General features: G+C 43.0%; 1 protein-coding gene across 3 annotated transcripts in view; it reads right to left on the minus strand.

The window, feature by feature from the left end:
* Positions 1 to 20,208, minus strand: part of KIAA1841 (KIAA1841 ortholog) — a 155,845-nt gene that overhangs the window by 45,708 nt on the left and 89,929 nt on the right. For all 3 annotated transcript variants that reach the window (XM_030196181.1, XM_030196182.1, XM_030196183.1), the window contains exons 12-13: positions 14,489 to 14,643; positions 9,180 to 9,276 (exon numbers count right to left, since the gene is read on the minus strand). In XM_030196181.1, the coding sequence (XP_030052041.1) occupies positions 9,180 to 9,276; positions 14,489 to 14,643 (252 nt within the window). The remainder of the gene's footprint in view (positions 1 to 9,179; positions 9,277 to 14,488; positions 14,644 to 20,208) is intronic.

The following is a 20,208-nucleotide window of genomic DNA, read 5'->3' on the forward strand; positions in this document are numbered from 1 at the left end:
TTTTGATCTATAAATCATGAAATAATAAAGTACCACTGAGTATTGCCTCTTTTTTTGCAAATGTATCGATCACCTTGTCAACTGAGGTCTGTTAAAAACGAAACAGTAACATAGTAAATGACGGCAGATAAAGACCTGTACGGTCCATCCAGTCTCCCAACAAGAAAAACTCATTTTACATGGTATGTGATACTTTATACAGTGGGGGAAATAAGTATTTGATCCCTTGCTGATTTTGTAAGTTTGCCCACTGACAAAGACATGAGCAGCCCATAATTGAAGGGTAGGTTATTGGTAACAGTGAGAGATAGCACATCACAAATTAAATCCGGAAAATCACATTGTGGAAAGTATATGAATTTATTTGCATTCTGCAGAGGGAAATAAGTATTTGATCCCCCACCAACCAGTAAGAGATCTGGCCCCTACAGACCAGGTAGATGCTCCAAATCAACTCGTTACCTGCATGACAGACAGCTGTCGGCAATGGTCACCTGTATGAAAGACACCTGTCCACAGACTCAGTGAATCAGTCAGACTCTAACCTCTACAAAATGGCCAAGAGCAAGGAGCTGTCTAAGGATGTCAGGGACAAGATCATACACCTGCACAAGGCTGGAATGGGCTACAAAACCATCAGTAAGACGCTGGGCGAGAAGGAGACAACTGTTGGTGCCATAGTAAGAAAATGGAAGAAGTACAAAATGACTGTCAATCGACAAAGATCTGGGGCTCCACGCAAAATCTCACCTCGTGGGGTATCCTTGATCATGAGGAAGGTTAGAAATCAGCCTACAACTACAAGGGGGGAACTTGTCAATGATCTCAAGGCAGCTGGGACCACTGTCACCACGAAAACCATTGGTAACACATTACGACATAACGGATTGCAATCCTGCAGTGCCCGCAAGGTCCCCCTGCTCCGGAAGGCACATGTGACGGCCCGTCTGAAGTTTGCCAGTGAACACCTGGATGATGCCGAGAGTGATTGGGAGAAGGTGCTGTGGTCAGATGAGACAAAAATTGAGCTCTTTGGCATGAACTCAACTCGCCGTGTTTGGAGGAAGAGAAATGCTGCCTATGACCCAAAGAACACCGTCCCCACTGTCAAGCATGGAGGTGGAAATGTTATGTTTTGGGGGTGTTTCTCTGCTAAGGGCACAGGACTACTTCACCGCATCAATGGGAGAATGGATGGGGCCATGTACCGTACAATTCTGAGTGACAACCTCCTTCCCTCCGCCAGGGCCTTAAAAATGGGTCGTGGCTGGGTCTTCCAGCACGACAATGACCCAATACAGCCAAGGCAACAAAGGAGTGGCTCAGGAAGAAGCACATTAGGGTCATGGAGTGGCCTAGCCAGTCACCAGACCTTAATCCCATTGAAAACTTATGGAGGGAGCTGAAGATGCGAGTTGCCAAGCGACAGCCCAGAACTCTTAATGATTTAGAGATGATCTGCAAAGAGGAGTGGACCAAAATTCCTCCTGACATGTGTGCAAACCTCATCATCAACTACAGAAGACGTCTGACCGCTGTGCTTGCCAACAAGGGTTTTGCCACCAAGTATTAGGTCTTGTTTGCCAGAGGGATTAAATACTTATTTCCCTCTGCAGAATGCAAATAAATTCATACACTTTCCACAATGTGATTTTCCGGATTTAATTTGTGATGTGCTATCTCTCACTGTTACCAATAACCTACCCTTCAATTATGGGCTGCTCATGTCTTTGTCAGTGGGCAAACTTACAAAATCAGCAAGGGATCAAATACTTATTTCCCCCACTGTATGTATACCCAAGTTTGATTTGTCCTTGCCTTTCTCAGGGCACAGACCGTAAAAGTCTGCCCAGTACTGTTCTTGTACTAAGTTCTGAAGCTAACATCGAAGCCCCTTAAAATTTACACTCCAGCCCATCCCTATCTATTCAGTCACGATCAGGGCGTAGACCATAGAAGTCTGCCCAGCTCCCGTTTTGTTTCCAATTACCGGCGTTGCCACCCATTCTCCGCTAAGATTCCATGGAACCATTCCTTCTAAACAGGATTCCTTTGTGTTTATCCCATGCATGTTTGAATTCCATTACCATTTTCATCTCCATCACCTCCTGCGGGAGGGCATTCCACATATCCACCACCCTCTCCGTGAAAAAATACTTCCTGACATTAGTCCTGAGTCTGTCCCCCTTCAACCTCAATTCATGTCCTCTACTTCTACCGCCTTCCCGTCTCCGGAAAAGGTTCGTTTGCGGATTAATACCTTTCAAATATTTGAACGTCTGCATCATATCACCCCTGTTTCTCCTTTCCTCCAAGGTGTACATGTTCAGGTCAGCAAGTCTCTCGTACGGTTTGCAACGCAAATCCCATACTATTTTCGTAGCTTTTCTTTGCACTGCTTCCAGTCTTTTTCCATCTTTAGCAAGATACGGCCTCCAAAACTGAACACAATACTCCAAGTGGGGCCTCACCAACGACTTGTAGAGGGGCATCAACACCTTCTTTTTTTCTGCTGGTTATGCCCCTCTCTACGCAGCCTAGCATCCTTCTGGCCATGGCCGTCACCTTGTCGCATTATTTCTTCACCTTCAGATCCTCCGACACCAACACCCCAAGGTCTCTTTCCTGAGTCGAGTTTACTAATCTAGGACACAGGTAACCTCAGTTACCAATCAAACCAAGTCTGAAAATGCCCAGCGCAGCTCCCAGCTCACAAGGTAAACTTAGGTTCTACTATCCAGCTCAAAACAAAATTGCCCCTTCTCCGGAGCTATGAGTCACCAGATGCTATGTAACCAAAATTGATTGAATTAAGTCTCTGGCAGTGTAGATTCAACACACAATTCTAATGAAAACAGACACCAGATTCAATGTCACCAGATTAAGTCACAGGTTTAAAACACTTGGCACAGGTTAAAACACAGTTCCAATGAAAACACCTTTAAGACAATTCCAGCATAAAAAGATGAAATCACTAGCACAAATATTCAAAACACAATTCTCTAAAATCCCTTTAAGACAATACCAGCATAAAAATATAAAATCACAGTGCAATATAGGCAATAGGATAGAGACAGATAAGGAACTTAGGCCCAGATGCACTAAACTTTAACGACCCTTTAACGAAGAAATTTTCAACCGTAGCATGCATTAAAGGCCTTTTTCCGACGACGCTAGCAGCTAACGAAAACGGAATGCAAACGAGTCACTTACAATTGCAATTTGGACAATTCGGGATGCACTAACCATACTGATGATTGCACCGAATCATTTACTGTGAAATATTTAACGTGAGGTCAGAGCTGTCGTTAAGGCCTGAGCTGTCATACAGACACTGCTCCCCGCTTCTCCCTGAAGCATAAAAATCCAAGCTGGCACGTTTGAAAATATAAATAACCCACACAAACACGTGGCTCCCCGCTTCCCCCTGCATAAAAAAGAAAATCAAACCAAAAAGCAAAAAAGGATCGGGAGAGGCCAAAGGTGCTCGTCAGGAGCGTCCTGTATGGATGGCCTTGCCCCCCCCTCCGCCTGAGGTTGCCGCTGTTCCCCGCTTCCCCCTGTATTAAATAAAAAATCAAAACAAAAATCAAAAGTTTAGCAGCCCCGGCCCCCTTCCCTTCCTGTCTCTCTCTTTCTCCTTCTCCCACAGCTCTGCCTCCCGCCATCCTCCGCCCCCGTGCCCCGCCCCCCTGAGGTTGTCGCCGCCGCTCCCCCCCATCCACCGGACCCCCCCCCTCCGTCTTACCGGGCCCGCGCAGCGCCTCTCACCTCTGTGTGAAGGCGCTGCACGGACAAGAAGAACATCTGATCGCCGCGAGTCTTCAGGACGTCTCTCCTTCCCTGACCTGGGCCCACCCCCGTCTGACGCAAGGCCGTCCATACAGGACGCTCCTGACGAGTGCCTTTGCCCCTTTTATTTTCAACGTGTTTGTGTATTGGGGTTTTTTTTGTTTGTTTTAACGTTTGTGGCATGCGCAGAGCAGCCAGCATAACGCTTGGCTGCTCTGCGCATGCTTTAGGGGCCGATTAACGACGGGGATTACACCAGTTTGATGCATTGTACTTTACAATACTGCACCAAACATGTGCAGCTTGTTTTTTTGGTGCATTCTTCGTTTTTTTAAATTCGTTAAGGACTTTTACGTTTTAGATTTTTTTACGTTTGGTTGATGCATCTGGGCCTTATAGAGGTCAGACCCTCTGCAAGTGAAAGGACAGGTTTTTTTTGTTTGTTTGCTTTTGTTGTTTTTTGTGTTAATAGGATAGAATAAAAAGGAGGTGAAATAGAATAAAGGAGTCAATAGTTTTTCAGGAAGATATTAAGAGATAGTAAGAGAAGGACACAGATCACCTCAGTTATCAATCAAACCAAGTCTGAAAAAAGGATTATTATTGGATGTTCTACCATTCATCAAATCTGTTACGAGGATTCACTGTTTAAAATGTTCTCTGTGGAAGTGCCTATTTTATGGAACTCACATCCTCAAGAACCAAGGTGAATTTCATCTTTGCTGGCTTTTCACAAAAGTTTAAAATCCTGTTTAAGCAGCCTTTTCTGGTTAAGGTCAATGGCTGTTGGTAATGGATTTGTCTAAACAGGAAATGATATGAAGTATCTCTACTATTATGTTTTGTGTTTTTAAATTACTAAATATGTTTTTATTTTTTATTATTACGGAAGGTCCCCTTTTATTTAAATTCTTTATTGATTTTCAATTTCACAAGTACAACAACTTGCATAGGAAACACAGAAGGAAATATCATCAAGAATCAATTACAAAACACTTCCTTGTCTAAATTATGACAATTTTCATTCTTCCTTAGACCTCAATTATGGAAGGGGGGGGGGGCGTTAAGAAACATGAGGAGAAGTTTTATAAACATAACTATTAGTTAAATAAATCGGCTAACCTTTATTCCACAAACTGTCTTAATTGGTCTGATGTTATTACACTGTGGGGGTCTGAATCCTCTTAGCTTCCACAAAAACTTTTAGCTGTGATGGTTCAGAAAAAACATACTTATTTCCCTGGAAGTTAACTCTGCACTTACAGGGATAAGCTAACAAGAACGATGCTCCCAAAACTTTTACATTCTTTCTTAAATCCAAGAATTGTCTCCTCTCCTGAGTTGCCTTCGCAACATCAGGGTACATCCAAAATTTTTGTCCATAAAACAGTTTAACAGAATTCTTGAAATATAACTTAAACACATGGTTCAAATCTTTCTCAAATACAAACTGAACTAACAATATTCCTCGGTCTGTAATCTCAAAATTCGAGTCCTCAAGAAATGCAGTTAAATTTTGAGGTTTCTGAGCCTCCCCTTGTGACAATCCTGCAGAATCTACAGATGAAACTTTCTTTTGAGGTAAATAATATATTTTTGTATAAGGAGGTAAAGTTGAATCTGGCAACTGCAGGATATCCTTCAAATACATTGAAAATAGCTCATTTGCTTTCAATAAGTTATTACTGAAGGTCCCCTTTTAAAATCTAATATGTAAGTTATTTATAACCTGCTTGGATTTCTTTAGATAACATGGGATATAAATCTGTTACATACATACAAGAAACCAAAGTTTCAGTAGTGTTTGTACTACTACATAAAGGTCATGCACCATCTCAAAACTATTATTCTTCACTCAGAGTTAACCACTGTGGACACTTTGGAAGGTTCTGCCAAGCGCTGCTCAGGACCCACCTGCAAACCTAAGTTGACAGCTTCCTGTCCAGCATGCTATTTCCTGCTGGTTTCTATAGAACACTGAGATCTCAAAATATGGTCACAACTCTTACCAAACAAAACATTAATGTAGATAATGGGCCTGTCACAGAAACAGAGCTAATAAACTGAAAAGTTTATCCTCAAACAGTTGGAAACAATAAACAAGAAAACATGAAATGTATTCATACCTCTTAATTTCTTTTCCTTGAGTCCTGCTAGACCAGTCCAGTTCCCACTCTGGAAGACTATGGCATATGGGATTTCTTTGGGGGCTGCTTGCTCTTTCCCTGGGCTGTGTATAGTCTAGCCAATTATGCGTTTCACGATATATGCTGCAGTGATTTTGATGAGTTTAAATTGGTATATAGAAAGTGGACCAAGTTCAGTTTAGCAGAGGCATACTGGAGAATTCTAGGCTGCACCAGCCCTTATATCGGTGATGTCACTGGTATAGCTTGGTACATCTACTTCCATTTGATGGTAGAAGGATTCAACCCATTGGTCTGGACTGGTCTAGCAAGACTCAAGGAAAGGAAATTAGCAGGTTATGAATAAATTTCATGTTTGTGTGAGTGGATCCGTGTGCGCCATGGGAAGAGTGTGGAAGGCTGCAAGAAGGTGCACAGGGTTGTATGTGTCATGGGGGAGGAGGGCTGGGGCAAGGTGGATAACATGTGTGTGTGTATCATGGAGTGAAGGGCTACAAAAAGGTTAGATGTGGGGGGTGTGCGCCATGGGAGAGGCGAAGGTTGGCAAAAGGTGGAAGGAGTGTGTGCCATGGGGCTTGGGGCATAGAAAAGTACTACTACTACTACTACTTATCATTTCTATAGAGCTACTAGACGTACACAGCGCTGTACACTTGAACATGAAGAGACAGTCCCTGCTCGACAGAGCTTACAATCTAATTAGGACAAACAGGATAAAGAGATAAGGATAAAGAGATAAGGGAATATTAAAGTGAGGATGATAAAATAAGGGTTCTGAACAAGTGAATAAGGGTTAGGAGTTAAAAGCAGCATCAAAAAGGTGGGCTTTTAGCTTAGTAAGGTGGGGATTGCCTGAGAAAGGGGGAAGATACTTTGGGGGTGGACAGAACAGGGGTCTTGCTGAGAGTTAGGGGGAGAGCAAAGGGAGGGCAGTGAAATCTGAGAGATGGGAAGAGAGAACTCTAGAAGGCAGAGTACTGCTAGAGGGTAGAGAATAGGTGAACAAAAAGAGGGTGAAGGAGGAAGAGGAGAAAAATTGGAGGTATTCACATCCTGAAGAGGAGGTAGAGAAAGCTGGGGACTGAACTTAACAGTGGAAGGGGCACAAGCTAAGAGAGAAATGGAGAAGGTATAACCCGAGGAAAGAAACTGCTGTGATGGTCAGGGTATTTCATGTACGAGGGAAGAAAATGGCCTTTAAAATGGAGGAATTCTGCAAAAAAAAAAAAAAAAAAACAAATAAATAAAATGTGCAGAATTTTCAAATACTGTGTACAGAATTTTTAATTTGTTGTACAGAATTTCCTTAAGAGTAGAGACCAACCGAATTTCAGTTTTAGAAGTGAAACCGGACCAAAATCTGTGTTCAGGTTTTGGCCAAAAATACCTGTGCATTTTTAGCTGAAACTGAAACTCACTCCCCCCTCCCATCCCACATGACCACCTCTACCTTAGAAAGCCCTGGTAGTTTAGTGGCCTCTTTGGAGACAGAAATGAACCGCACCCATTCCTGACCCGTGCCGCTGCTCCTTTGCAATGCCTGCCAGGACTTCTGCCGCAGAAAGTCTCAGCAGTCTACTACCACTAGTAATCATTTCTATAGTACTACTAGATATATGCAGCACTGAACACATATGCAGGTACTTTCTCTGTGTCTAGAGGGCTCACAATCTAACCCCCCTGTTTACTAAGCTGCGCTAGCGGCTGCCTTGCACTAATGCCGACACAGTCCATTCACTTTCAATGGGCTGTGCCGGCATTGTTACATGGCTTAGTAAACAGGGTGGCAAGTTCTTGCACCTGGGGCAATGGAGGGTTAAGTGACTTGCTCAAGGTCACAAACGGCTGTAGTGGGAATTGAACCCAGGTCACCAGGATCAAAGCCTGCTGCAATGGCATGGGGCAGGAACAAGTGGGGTTCATTTGCATTTTGGGGGGAAGTTTTGGTTTCTGTTGAAACCGATTGGTCAATTTCAGTGCCGCATTTGGTTTTGGTATAAACCGAAGATCCTGGGTTCGGTCGGGCTCTAATAAGGAGCCTCATATATTTAAGGATGAAGATTTTGTTGATGACAAAGCCAAATTTTAACAGATGCAAAGTAGTAGTTAACTGAAAGGAAGAACTTTTGTATGAGGAACTGAAAACGATGAAGAACAATTTAGGATATGAACAGTTTGGTATCCAAGGATTTAAATACATTGATAAATACAGAGAAGAGATTAACATAGTAAATGAAATGAAATGACAGCAGATATAGAACTGAATGGTCCATCCAGTCTGCCCCAACAACATAAACTCATTTTAAATGGTATGTGATACTTTCTCAGGGCACAGACCGTAAAAGTCTGCCCAGCACTGTTCTTGTACTAAAAGTTCTGAAGCTATCGTCGCAGCCCCTTAAAATTTATACTCCAGCCCATCCATATCTATTCAGCCACGATCAGGGCACAGACCGTAGTAGTCCGCCCAGAATTGGTTTTACTCTCCAATTACCGGCGTCGCCACCCAATCTCTGCTAAGATTCCGTAGACCCATTCCTTCTAAACAGAAACAAAAATTGAAAAAGCTTGAGACAAAAAGGACTCTGCCAACAATAAAGTGTATCCTTGGATGTATAAAAACATAAAGAAAGACAAAAGCGAGGGTGAAATAAAAGGTATCTTAATAATTCTTTGTCATCCCATAGCTCTTCTAGTAGCAGTGATTCACCAGAATTGAAGTAATTTAAGTTTTGATGAAACAGCACTGGAACCTTAAAACATTATAATTCTATAGTTATTTTAAAAAATGAACAAAGGTGGAGCTTTAGTAATTTTAAACAAAAATGATTATGTAGAGAAGGCTTTTTGGAGCAGTGGGTTAGCGTACTGTGCCTTTCTAAGAAAAGTATGACACAGATATATATATATTATATTATATATTTTTTTTTGTTTCGTCTCATGCTTTTTTTTTGGTTATACCTAAAAGTGAGCTACAGTCAGGTATAGTAGGTATTTTCCTGTCCCTGGAAGGCTTGTGTGGTTTCAAGTGTCCCCACAAACCAGACAGCATCTTGTGGACAAGGTACTTGCCAAAACCAAGCAGAAACACAGTCAGTGGGTTGGAGGTAGCCAGACCAGGAGCATGTGTGCAGTGCTTGTCGGGGTTTTCAAGGGCTGCTTACTGTTGGCAGATAGGGGTAGCTGAAAGTAAACAACTACTATTTCAATAGAACAGAACATTATTCTAACTTTACTTACAGTACTGATCTCTCCTGTCTTCTGCCCCCACAGTGCATTTGGTTCCAATACTACATCATATTCAAGATCCTTGTCTGGTAGTTCTATCTCAGAGTCACTAAAAAAAAAATTAAAATAAAAAAAAAAGAAGCTATTTTAAACAATTCCATAGTTATTATCTGTAACTGTTTCCATTATTAAAAAAATAAATAAATAAAACATGGTTGCACATGTGCAACTATACAAGAATATGAAAGAGAACAAAACAGCTAAGGAGAAATTTGCAATAAATCTCAAAGTAATTAACAAGTACTCCAAGTTTGTTTGCAGACTTTTACATATTGTTTATAGTACTCTCCCCAAAAATAAAAAAAAATAAAATCCCCAGTAACCTAGTGCGTCAAACTATTTTAGGGTTTTGTTGGGCTGTTCTTGCCCGACCAGTTTGGGCTCAGGCCCACCCAGCAGCAGTGCACCCTTGACAGAGTAGGCTGGACTCCCACGGTCTTGCATCTCCCTCGTCCCTCTTTTAAGTGTGTAGCTCTTACTTCAATGGGTCTCTGGCAGCAGTTCTCACATGCTGCCTGCTGTAAACCTGGAGGCCTCCCCTCTGCCATATCCCACCCGTCTGTCGCAACATCCTGTTTCTGACTGGGTAAGACGCAGCAGAGGGGAGGCTTCTGGGTTAATGGCAGAGCAGCAGGCAGCCTGTGGGAACTACTGGTGCTGCTGGAGTGGGGTAGGGGAGGTAGGTGCATGGTGGGAGGAAGAGAGGCAAGAGAGGGAAAACTGTTGGACGTAAGGTGGAAAGGGGGAGTAAGGGAAAGGTGCAGCAAAGGGGTAGAGAGGGGCAAGAGGGAAAAATCTTGCATATGGAGTAGGAGAGGGAAGGAGAGAAGCTGCAAGGGGAGGAGAGGGGCAAGAAATGGAGAAAGATTGAATATAGGGTGGAAGGAATGGAGAGATGCTGACTGGAGAGGGGAAAGAGATGGAGAAATGCTGGGCATAGGAGTGGAGGGGAGGGACAGATGGTGCATGGAAAGGGGAGAAGGGCAAAATGTTGAACATGATGGTGGAGGGGAGGGAGAGATGCTGCATCATGGTGGGGGAAGAGAGAGATGTTGGGCTCAGGGCATGGGGGGAGAGAGAAATGGACAGTGGGAGAGAGGCAGAAATGTTGGACATGGAAGTGGAAGGGAGAGGATGCTGCATGGAGGGAGGGGAAGAGAAATGATAGACCCCAGACCCAAGGGACGAAGAGAGAAAGATGTTGGACAATAGGAGAGAGGGAAAGATGTTAACATGGAAGCAGATGAGAGGGAGGGAGAGAAAACAGGAATGAAGGAAAGAAAAGAGGGAGATGTTGGATCCATGAGCAGAAGGAAGTGATGAATGGATGCCAGACAATGGGAGTGAGGGACAAGAGAGGGAGAAATGCTGGACCAAGGAGGAGAGAGCAGGAGGGAAGAGAGAAGGGGAAGGAAGAATTCAGGCTACAAGAGTGGAGAGGGGAGAAAGAGGGATCAGCTACTGGGCTAAAAAGGTGGAGGGAATGGTGGAACCATGTGAGAGAGGCCAGGAGGGGGTGGCAAGGACATGAATGAGAGGATAGTGATTACAGAGGGTAGAAATATGGAAATGTGGAGTAGATTCAAGATGAAAGGGAATAGAGGGCTGGGGAAGGAGTGAGATGGGAAATGGGAGGGCTAGTGGGTAAGTGAAAAAGATGGAAATTTGATAGGTAACTGAAAAGTAAAAAGGGTGAGAAAGGTTGAAATCTGAGTTGACAGAGAGGAAGAAAAGAACAAAAAGAGAGAAGAGCTAAAAAGGAACAATCAATATGTCAGAGGCAGGTGAAGTGAGGGAACAGACAGGAGATATGAGAAAACACAAATGGACAGTAGCAAATTGAAAGAGAATTAACAGATGACAGACAGAAAAGCAGAAAAAATGAACCAGCATGATGGAAAATAAAATACCCAGACCACAAAAGTAGAAAAAATCATTTTATTTTGAAAGTTCTAAAAGGAATATGTTAGCTTTGTGAGATGTCCATAGCAAATGTCTTTATATTGTGTTCAGTAGAAAAGGAAATGCATTTCTGTTTTTATTCTCCGGTGTTGCAGTAAATGCTAAGGTTAACTTCTTGGGGTTCTCTATTCAATTTTTGACGAAATATTTTTATTTCTAATTTGTGATCCCTTGTTCTGTATTTGGTGAGGGTCTGTCGGTGTGAAAGTAGTGGCATGTGGGGAAATCATAGGGGACGCAGGGAGGAGAGGGGATCCCTTCTTTATTTTCTGACCTGGGCCCTAGCACCCTTGTTGTATAGCTGGTGGGGATCCCCAAGCATCCCCAGCTGAGGTCCGCCTCCAAAGACAGCCAGAGCTCCCTTCTACCAAGCTCTGCAGTAAGCGACAATATCCTTGAGCCACCAACAACTAAGCATGTGTACGGTGCCAGCATCAGTGGCTTATGGACGTTGCTGCTGCCTGTCAAGCTTGGTAAAAGGGAGTTCTGGCCACCTGTAGAGAAAGTCTTCAGCTGATAGAGCTTGGGAATCCTCATTAGCTACTATATTTATATTTTGAGGTGGGGGTAGGGTGGCTTAGCCCCACTCAAAATTGGCTGACTGGCTACGCCACTGTTTTATTGTAGCACCTTTCCTAGAAAGAACAAGTTCTGACCCCATCTTCTTGTTCTTGTATCATAGCAAAATGTGGTGTGAATATAATAGAAGCTATAAAAAGCTATAAGGCCATGGTATTAATAGTTTGGGCAGGTGACACAATAAGGTTTCTACTAATTTAAAGATAGTTAATTACTTTCACTTTGTATATTCTCGGCTTGTTTTACACAGGCCGAGTATAAATGCCCTCAACAATTAGAAGGATACACTGGGATACAAGAAGATATTTTATTAGCATCTCACCAAAGGCAGTACAGGCAATTAGGCATTCATATCTGGAACATGGTGGAACAGCACTTCGTGACACACAGCAGGTGCAGTCTGTCTTCTCTCTTCTGCCTTCTGCTCGGATACCCTTGCAGACTGCCCTTTTTATACCTTTCTGGTACCATTCATTTCTATGGACCCTAAATTTCTCACCAGAAGTCTTTGTTCATTATCAGTTGATAACGATGAGTTCATATGTTTCCAAGCTCTAAGTATCAACAAAAGATGTTCATGGCAACATCTGTGAAGTAATGACTTCACATGTCGTTTTGTTCCCTTCAGTTCCCCCCCCCCCCCCCCCCCACTTGCACCTGACCCACTACTATCTTCCATTAGCCAAAACATCCATGCTTGTGACTTACTTGCTAGTGTCAGTCTCGCTATTGTTTATAGAGCAGATTCCCCCTCCCTCTATCTGCTCTCAGTTGCTTACTTCAGCACTTGCTGCAGTGAAATGTATGTGTGTCAGAGATGATCTTTGATTCTTAGAGGCCTAGCTCTTAGCCTGAGCCCTTGGCCTGTATTTCACTGAGAGCAAGTGACAGCATATTTCTACATTCTCCTCTTGCTGGGCCCCCAAGGGGGGGGGGCGGCACATGTGAGTTCTAGTATGTGGCCATCCGTTCCAGAGGGCTCCTAGAGCCTGGTGAGGAGATGTATATATCTGAGGTGACATGGGTGGTCTGGCATAATAAGGGACAAGGCCATAGCAAGAGTCAGCATGCGGATACATAAATATATGCTGAATGAAAATGCAGCGTTGGGATTCCCTTTTACCATAACCAACCCAAGGGGCCTAACTATCCTGTAATTACCCCTCTGGGGCAGACTGAAACTTGGAAACACGAGAATTCAATTAAGTCTATTTGTTTGAGTACACACGATTGTAATCAACTGATATATCATTATTACAGAGCTAATCATTAGTCACACAGTGATTGTGTAAATACAACTTAAAACTAGTATTATTAGGGAAGAAATATTTCATTGTAGCATTAAAGAAGGGTTAATATTGGCCAAATACAAACTTACTAGAGTAAATATAATGAATAACTACTGCTTGCTAGGGAGCATTATGATTACGAGTGAGGCAGTGGCACCACTCTGAGTGTAATGGGCCTTGATCATATATGAAGGCCATGCTGACTTATAGCATTTTGGAACATACATAGGAACATAATCTTCTTCTTCCTTTGTACAGAAAATGGAGCAAATCAATTCATTCCCCTCTTGATGACTGAGAAATCATCACCAGTAGAGAACAGTCCGCTTAGTTACCACTCGAGGTCCATTGATGAAAGGTACAACAGTATGAAAATGAAAAAAAAAACAATCTAAACCTATCTATTCACATTAGCAGAATATAAAAAAACTAAAAAAAAATCAACCATACAATATTTCAATTAAAAACAGTATAAGCAGAATAAATACCTTCCTTAATAAGAGAGGTGTACTTGCGTTACAGGCAATAAAAGTAAAATAAATAACATCAACAGCAGTAGGCCTACACAAAATTTATGATGGAAGTCTAGTTTGTCTTGTACCGAGAGTAGTAACAAAAAGGCTTAAGACAAACCTCCAAACATAGGGAATAATGCAACAGACAACAGTATCAACACCTGAATTAGTAGCTAATTCACTGGCCAATGCTGAAAGGCCTTGTAAGGCCTTCATAACAGAATCATCAGGGCTAGCATTATTGGGAATATAAGTACAACAATGATTTCTGGCTTTAACTACTACTACTACTACTACTATTTAGCATTTCTATAGCGCTACAAGGCATACGCAGCGCTGCACAAACATAGAAGAAAGACAGTCCCTGCTCAAAGAGCTTACAATCTAGTAGACAAAAAATAAATAAATTGATCAACTACCCCTCTTGACACCCCTAAAGCATCTATAGTGACAATAGAGGTACGGCACCTGTCAATCCGTATATGGAAAAAACTTATAAATTTCAATATATCTATTTCCAATTTTCCAGACGAAAGGGATGCCACTCACTTTGAACAATGTTATAAGTAACATACCAAAAATATACAGGTTCTCCAGTAGAGGATCTGATTATTGGATATGTGCCTTGTTCAATTTTAATTCGTCCACATCCCTGGAAAATTTCAATGTCATCAAACACTAACCTATTAGGTGCAGTAGTCCGTGTATCAAGTAAAGGGTAACACAAGAGGTGGCATGCTCAAGAAAGCAGCACTGCAGCCTCCACTGTCAACAGAATGAAACTCAAATATGAAAGTTGCTTCAGTTATTAAATCATTGTTGGTTTCTTTCTCTATAATATATACTATAAAACAAAAATTAAAGACAGTGAGGTGTCAATACATTAACAAATCAGGGAAAGAATTTCTTTTCTCACCTATTCTTATCTTTAGAAAATGCCACAACAATGACATCTCTGTGCAGCAGTAGATCATCCAAGATTTTAGCAGCTGGATGTGGCACAGCATTCACACCATTTCCATCTCCTTCTTCTCCAGGTACATGGATCACATGGTCTCTCACTTTACAGCCCTACCGTAGAAGAGGCCAAAATGGAATGCAGTCAAGGAGGGTTTTAAATAGTGAGGAGGAAATGAAAGTATTTTACATGGGCAAATGTGTTTATCTGCATAAAACTATATTTGCTTATTTCTCCCTTCCCCAATTCAAAGCCCAATGCACAAACGCAACCGTAAAATACAGCTGCCTCGGTAAAATTTACCGACTCGCTAACAGCAAGCGATGCACAAAGGAGATCACATGCAAATGAGCTGCACGGATCCCTCGCTGTGCATTGCTCGCTGTTTGCGAGTCCGAGCTGTCAAATGCATTTGACAGCTCTGATGCACCGGACTTCCCCGACCCCCCACTTTAAAAATTTTTTTCCCGACACCCCCCCACCCCCCGAATCTTTTTTTTTTCACCTGGTGGTCCAGTGGACCCTGATCCCCGTCCCCATGGCCCTCCCACCCCCACACAAAATCTTTTTTTTTTAACTTTCCCTGGTAGTCCATTGGACCGGACCCCTTCCCTCATGCGTACACACACTCTCCTACCGATCCCGACCCCACCCACACCCCTCCATGTACCTTTACAAGGTGGAAGCAAGAGGGCAGGAGCAACAGCTCCTCCTCTCTCCTGCCTCAGGCCCGCCCAGAATACAATGGCTGTGCCCAGGCTCTGCCCAGTGCATTCTGGGGTGCAATGGGTGGGGCTAAACACCATATAAGTTGTTTTTTTCTATATAGTACTTAGCCCTGCCTAGTATATCCCAGAATGCACTGGACAGGGCGTGGGCACCACCACTGTATTCCAGGTGGGGCCGAGGCAGGAGAGAATCTAAAAAAAAAAAAAGATTCAGGGGGGGGGGGGGGGCGGTCAGGTTCACTGGACCACCAGGGAAATTAAAAAAAAAAAAGATTGGGGGGGGGGGGGGGTTGGGGTCCATTGGACCACTAGGGAAATTTTTTTTTTAAATTTCAGTGGGGGGGGGGGGGGGGGGGGGGCTGGGAGATGAGAAGCAGGAAGCACAAGCAGGCAGCTTTTGCAGCTCCTGAGCCGCCGTAAAATTTGTTCACTAAATTACTGCTGCTCTAGAGCTGTGCACCCACCAGAATACTAATGAGCTCATTGTAATATATTTGCATGGGGTTCTTGGTGGCTGCTAACAGCAAACCCCTTTGTGCGTTAGTAGCTACATAATCAAAAGCGCTTTAAGCTTTGTACATCTGGCCCTCAATATGGAAACAAATCATACTTTTACCCACAGAAGAGGTAAAAACAGGTGGGCAAAGACTACATTTTTAAAGCTCTATGCATACTTTAAGGCATGTACTTTGCAACTGAGTCATGTTCACTGGCCGTCTTTTCATAGCAAAACCTCTGTGAGGCACATCCCTTTGAAAATGAGTTAGAGATTCAATGTGCATTAAGAACTTGCATGATTAACAAGACTGATCAGGAAATGCTGAGATTTAAAGTTTAAAAACAGTTTTCAAAAGATAGGCTTTTGGCAGGTCTTGAACATAAACAGACAGGGAGGACACACTTCCATAAAAAACTTGAACCCAGCACAAACTATAACAATACAGAATGTGCAGAGATGGGCAGGGTAAGAATACCATTGAGTAAGCCTGGCAAAAAGTCCAGGGCTGCCCAATGGTATGGGTCACCTGCTGTGGAACCAAGGTGCCCTCTATCTGGCACCTCTTTCTCTCCCCCCCCCCCCCCCCCCACCCAGCAGTACTCCAAATTCAGGGTATGTGGCAGGCAGAGGTAGCAATGAAAACAGGCTGCCTCTAGTTGGCCTTACCAGGACCTTTACATTGGCATGGAGGAGGGGGGGAGGCAGAATACGGCAGAGGAATTTCCTGTGGGCGGAACATGGCAGAAGAAAAGCCCTGGTGGGATCGGCAGGAGGCATTCTGTCTTCATCGCTTCCTCTGCCAACAACCTGCTGCAAGTTTAGAGGGATGCTTGGAAGAGGTGGAGAGGAGGAAATGGAGCGAATGCTGCTGGGCTTGCTGGGGGGGGGGGGGGGTGGAAGAGAAACACTGACCAAAAGGGGAGGGGGGAAAGGTTTAAGGAGAGACATGCTGGACCACAATGAGAAGGGGGTTAGGGGTGTAAAAGAGAGATTGCTAGCCCTGGGGTGGGGGTGCAGGACGAAAGGGAAAGAGGGGAGACTCTGGACATGGGGAGGGACAGGAACACAAAGGGGCAATGCTGGACACAGACGAATATGGACAGGGACACAAAGGGGCAATGCTGGACACAGGAGAATATGTGCTGGACAGGGCAAATAAAGGACACAGAGGGGAGAAAGTTGGTGGATGTAGAGAAAGAAGAAAAGTTAAAAGGATAGGAGACCCTAGAAAAAGAATTACGAAAAAAAAACCAGAGAAAACAGAAGAGAGACACAGGGACCAAAGCAATGTTCAGATAAGACAATTAGAAAAAAAAAAAGCATGTTTTTCTGAATTTCTTAATTGTAATATATCAGCTTTGTGAAATGTGCATCTCTGATATCTTGCATTTCAGTTTCTATTCCTATCATGGCGAGATTTCTATATATGTCTGTAAAAATGTTTACTTTTTGCAGGATTTTATTTACTACTGAAGCTCTGAAGGGATTTTCCCTTGTCTCCCCTCTGCCCTCCCCCCCCCCCCAACTACCTTACTGCCTTGGGACTGATGGGTGTTAAAAGGGGCCCATCTTAATTTTTCAGCCTCAGCCAATTCAGTCCTATCACCACCCGTGGCGTTGGGATTTGACAACCCAAAAAAGGTAGATAAGAACACTTCATCCAACTTAAGGTCACAGGGGATGTGTAGATGAGAAGAGAAGTAATGAGGAGTTCCAGAGTGAAGGCACTTGTAGGTTGCAAGGATAAGCTGAAGCTATAAACAGGAGCAGATAGGAAGATAATTTAGTGACTTGAAAAGAGAATAGATGATTGTAATAAGAAAGTATAATCATGCATCTATATAGTAACAGAGAAAATAAAAGAACATAAAGACTTGCATAGTCCCAGTAGAGATAGTTTAATGGGAGTAGGGTGCAGTAGCCTAAGCAAGAGGCAATGAGGGTTTTGGTAGCGATACAAAAGTGATGTATTTTGGTGATGTGATACAGAACAGATATGTTTTAGCAGTGTGTTGGATGTGTGCAGAAAAGAAGAGTGCATTTAAAGATGAACTGGGATGATGACTGACAGTGTTAACCAAAAAAAAAAAAAAGAGAAAAAAAAAGGAGGAAAGGGTTTGGGAGAAAAGGCTAGAAATTATGTCTTGACTGGGGCTATGAATAAAAATTCTGATACAGAGAAAATGATCTCAAAGTCAGCATAAAAATAGTACTAACAACTAGGGCTGTCCATCGATTAAAAGGTTTAACCGCACGATTAATCACAATTAAAATTTTTACATCGTATGATTACTCGCTTAAAGCACCCCCTCACATTTCCTCCTGTACAGTGCAATATATAGACAGCAGATATAAATTCTCAAAACTGACATATTTCAATTACAAAAACTACAAATAAAGGGGCCCTTTTACAAAGGCGCGTAAGGGCCTACTCGCATCCAGCATGTGCCAAATCGGCATTACCTCCTGGCTACTGCATGCCCCGGGCAGTAATTCTGAATTTTGCACGCACCGAAAACATGCGGTAGAAAGTATTTTCTATTTTCTACCGCACGGTGCTTATCCAACGGTAAATGTCAAAGGGCGCGCACTTCATGCCTACCGCCTGGGTAGCACATGAGACCTTCCTGCTAAGTCAATGGATGGCGGTAACGTCTCAGGCTGAAAATGTGCACTGGTTTTTATTTTGCCGCGCGTCCATTTTCCAGCCCCTTAAAAAAAAAAAAGGCACTTTTTCCAGGACATGGTAAAAACTGTCCGGCAAGTGCCCAAAAGACACCTCACACTGCCGCAGGCTACTCTTTGCCACAGCTTAGTAAAAGGGCCCCAAAATAATTTATCTCACCTTTGTTGTCTGGTGATTTTATCTTTCGGGCCGGGTGAGAAGCAGTGGTGAGGGGCAAGGAGAATGTGCATGCAGAGGAGAGAGGGTCTGCTGGAGTGCCGTGCTGCATCGTGAGAGGTAAAAACAGGTGCTAGCTGGTGGGGGAGAGATGATGATGGCGTTAATGCATTAAAATTTTTAATACTAGTTAAACATTTAACACGTTAATCATATTAATGCGTTAAATGTACATCCCTACTAAAAACCATGGAGGATGATGACCGCATTAAGGGCATGAGTACATAGAGAGAAGAGGGAATACTGCCTTAGGATACACCAACTGGTAATGGAATAATAACAGAAGAGGCTCCACCAGAATGGGATGGGAATGAGATCAGAGGATCACTTAATGAGCCTGGCAGAGAAAAAGAAGATATTGTCCTCCTTTTTGGTTTCAGAAAAGGAAGACAAGTTGATAGACTTAATGGTAAGGGGAAAGAAATGAAGTGGGGGAGGGTGGGAGGGGCTGGTGGAAAATTCAAGAGTAATCTTGTGAACTTTGGTATAGAAGAAATTAGCCATTCTCTGGATCCTGAGTGAAAATGGACAAGAGTAGGCACTCTGAGAATGGAAGTGAATATGACAAAGAAAGCAGTAGTTAGAGAGACATATGAACATAAGAACATAAGTGTTACCACAATGGGCCAAACCGAAGGTCCATCAAGCCCAGTATCCTGTTTCCAACAGTGGGCAATCTAATGCCCAGATGATCAAAAGCCCTGCACTGTTCCGAACAGTGCTCTAAAAAAAGAGCTGGAACAGCGCTGGGCTTTATCGCCCCTATGATCAGAGATAATAGCATGCAAATTTATGCAAGCTATTATCTCTGATCATAGGGTAAAAGTGCGGGAGGATTATGCCCGAGGCACAGGGAGACACCCAAAAGTCATCAATATGATGTAATGTGGGTCCACTCAGTAAAATCAGCTAAGGCGTTCACCCACCTCAGAGGAGACCTGCCAATCCTCACTGGAAGCTGCAAGTTCCACTAGTAGCATGAGGGTTCCTTTTTCTCAGCTTTCTTGACCCATGAAAGTGTGGACACCTAATCCCTTATATGTTGTATTTCTACACCCCTTTCTAATTTTAGCTGAAAGCAATTTACACATTTTCAGGTGCACTAATTCCTAGCTGAAAGAGTTTGGTTGTTTTTAATTTGCATTTTTCTTTCAGATTTAGAGGCCCTTCCCTAAAGCTTAGCACATGCTAATAGATATTAGCATGCAATAAGTGCCACCTGGCCCACTGGTATAAAATAGGATCTGCAGCAATTAGCACATGCTATACTTTAGTAAAAGGGCCCTTTAGTTAGTTACGCTTCTAAATCCAAATGCAAAGTGAATTACAAATTAATAACTTATCAAAGTGGGTATCTCAGGCAACATGAAATAGAATGATTTGTCAAAAGGTACAAAAGCTGGGATTCAAGCACTGGTTTTCCTGCTTTGCAGTCCATTGTTGTAGGCCATATATTTCCCTATTTTTTAAAACGAAAATGGTAGAAATTTGGGGAAATGACAATTATAGGTGATTCTGATAGCATGCAGCATAAAAACCTAGGAAATTA

The sequence above is a fragment of the Microcaecilia unicolor genome, chromosome 3, assembly GCF_901765095.1.
Source record: "Microcaecilia unicolor chromosome 3, aMicUni1.1, whole genome shotgun sequence".
In the NCBI taxonomy this organism is placed as follows: Eukaryota; Metazoa; Chordata; class Amphibia; order Gymnophiona; family Siphonopidae; genus Microcaecilia; species Microcaecilia unicolor.